The 2146-nt window shown below is 32.8% G+C and overlaps 1 protein-coding gene across 1 annotated transcript in view; it reads right to left on the reverse strand.

Annotated features, from left to right (window-relative positions):
- LOC117119277 (uncharacterized serine-rich protein C11G7.01-like) overlaps positions 1-2146 on the reverse strand; it is an 8845-nt gene that overhangs the window by 3805 nt on the left and 2894 nt on the right. Inside the window, exon 3 of the mRNA XM_033264082.1 lies at positions 1274-1363. Within this exon, the coding sequence (XP_033119973.1) occupies positions 1274-1363 (90 nt within the window). The remainder of the gene's footprint in view (positions 1-1273; positions 1364-2146) is intronic.

The following is a 2146-nucleotide window of genomic DNA, read 5'->3' on the forward strand; positions in this document are numbered from 1 at the left end:
GTATAGTCACTCACGCATTTCAAATCTCTCAGGTTGGTAACTATGCAATTACGATAAGTCCGAAAACGGATACTTATAACATTAAGAAACAAATTATTTAAATTGCAGTCGATTTATAGGCACACATATGCTAAGGATTCCGTATTACGAATTGTCCGATCCTAATTTTAGGTGCAATGCCTTTCACAAGACAAACATACCCACATGATGTCTCACACAAACTAAAACTCAATATAATGTTTAGAGAGTTGAGTTTTGGTTATGACAAAAAAAGTAAATCCTTGCCGAGCCAATAGGGCTCATAGGGCTGGAGCTTATGTATTATCCTCAGTTTAGCGTGAAGCTACGAAAGCCCATTAGTGCCAATAAAGTATATGTTCATTAATCCCTAATAACGAATTACTAATTCGTAATTACGGATTACTAATCCGTAATTACGAATTAGTTAATTCGTAATTACGGATTAATAATTCGTAATTACGAATTAGTAATCCGTAATAACGAATTACTAATTCGTTATTACGGATTATATTCAGCTGAGAATCGCAACCTCGTTGAACACTAGCCAGGGTGCAGTAGGAAATTAGCGGGGAAAAAAGTAAAGAAAAATATATTTTTGGTTTTTCTGAATCAATATATCATATAGTGTCTCAGAAAAAAAATTCTCATTCTTAGAGCTTGGGAAATTTTTTTTATAGCACTTTGAAATTTTGACATAAAATATCCTTTTTTGGATTAATTAAGATGGGGGTAGGGGAAATAAATTATGTTTTTAGTCACTTTTACATATGATATGTATATCAAATGTAACAAGAACTTGACTGAATAGTTACTCTTCAATCTCGTTAAAAAATTTAATCGGAATAATGACGTCATCAAAAAAATCCAAGATGATGGCCATTTTGGCTGTAAAAACTTTTTTTTTAATGTAATATCAATTTATTATTCCCAGCCGATGTGTGTGTATCATCTTAATGATTATTATCAGGATAACGACGGCGATTATAAGATTATAGTAATAGTATGAGATACATAAAATAATCAATACCAATAATAATAATATGCGCTAAGTCGGACTTAAGGGGAATATCTTTTGTGTTATTTTCCTCTTTATAACGTCATGTATTTTTCCCTTAACGTCGGTTTTAGTAACATAACGATTAAAAATAATAACAACAACAATAACAATAATAATAATAACAATAAAATAAATAATAATAATAATAATAATGTAGGAAAATATAAATTGAGAAGAAAAATGTAATATTTATACCGTTGTGATGGCATCCGAAAGATTGAAAACAGTGGTAAAATGTGATGTAGCATAGTCTGTTTCAGTACTTGACTTTGATGAATACGGAACCTATCAAATAAAGAGTCGGATGCATATAAATGACAGAATATACATTTAAGTTAAAGAGGAATACACCTTTCATTAACCAGACGCAGTTAATAAACAAAATATTATAAATGATTAGTGCTGCTTCTTTGCTGTTTGAGTTAGTTTGAGCTTTTTTACGAGTGTGTTCTTTTTCTAATTAATATTGCCTAGACAGCGTCGCCCATGTCAACTGTACACTAGCCAAAAAAATCGTCATCGTTTTAAATATTTCAAAATTATGAGTGCAACAAATATTCTCCACAGTGGTGGATTCATTGGGGACCTCGCCTCACCCTCCAACCTATTTTATTTTTAAATTATAAGAAATGGAGAGAAAAAATAATATTCAAATTTAAGACTGAGGGTGCCATTTTTGGCCATCTTGAGGTGCCATAATCATAAATTTTCTTACCTCAGCCTCATCCATGATGGGCTGAGGTAGTATTACTAGTAATGGTAATTTCAATGCATATTAATGTTATGTGCTACTCACTTCATTTCGAAGATGATGTCTTAAAAATGGTCGAAGACGTGGAATTCCGCCACACGAAATGCGCTTTCCTAACCAAACTCAAGCAGGACTCAATCACCATCAACAAAGCGGACAAGCTCATCATCCCCGCCGACAAAACTACAAACTTCTACAAAGTAACTAAAGAAGCAGGGGCGGATTTGGGGGCGGGGGCGGCCCGGTCCCGGCCCCTCCTTTTGGGAGGTAAAAAAGAAAAAAAAAAAAAAAAAAAAAAAAAAAGGAAAAAAAAAAAA

Source organism: Anneissia japonica, unplaced genomic scaffold (assembly GCF_011630105.1).
Source record: "Anneissia japonica isolate Jap-2015-1 unplaced genomic scaffold, ASM1163010v1 scaffold288205_len162070_cov146, whole genome shotgun sequence".
NCBI classification, from domain to species: domain Eukaryota; kingdom Metazoa; phylum Echinodermata; class Crinoidea; order Comatulida; family Comatulidae; genus Anneissia; species Anneissia japonica.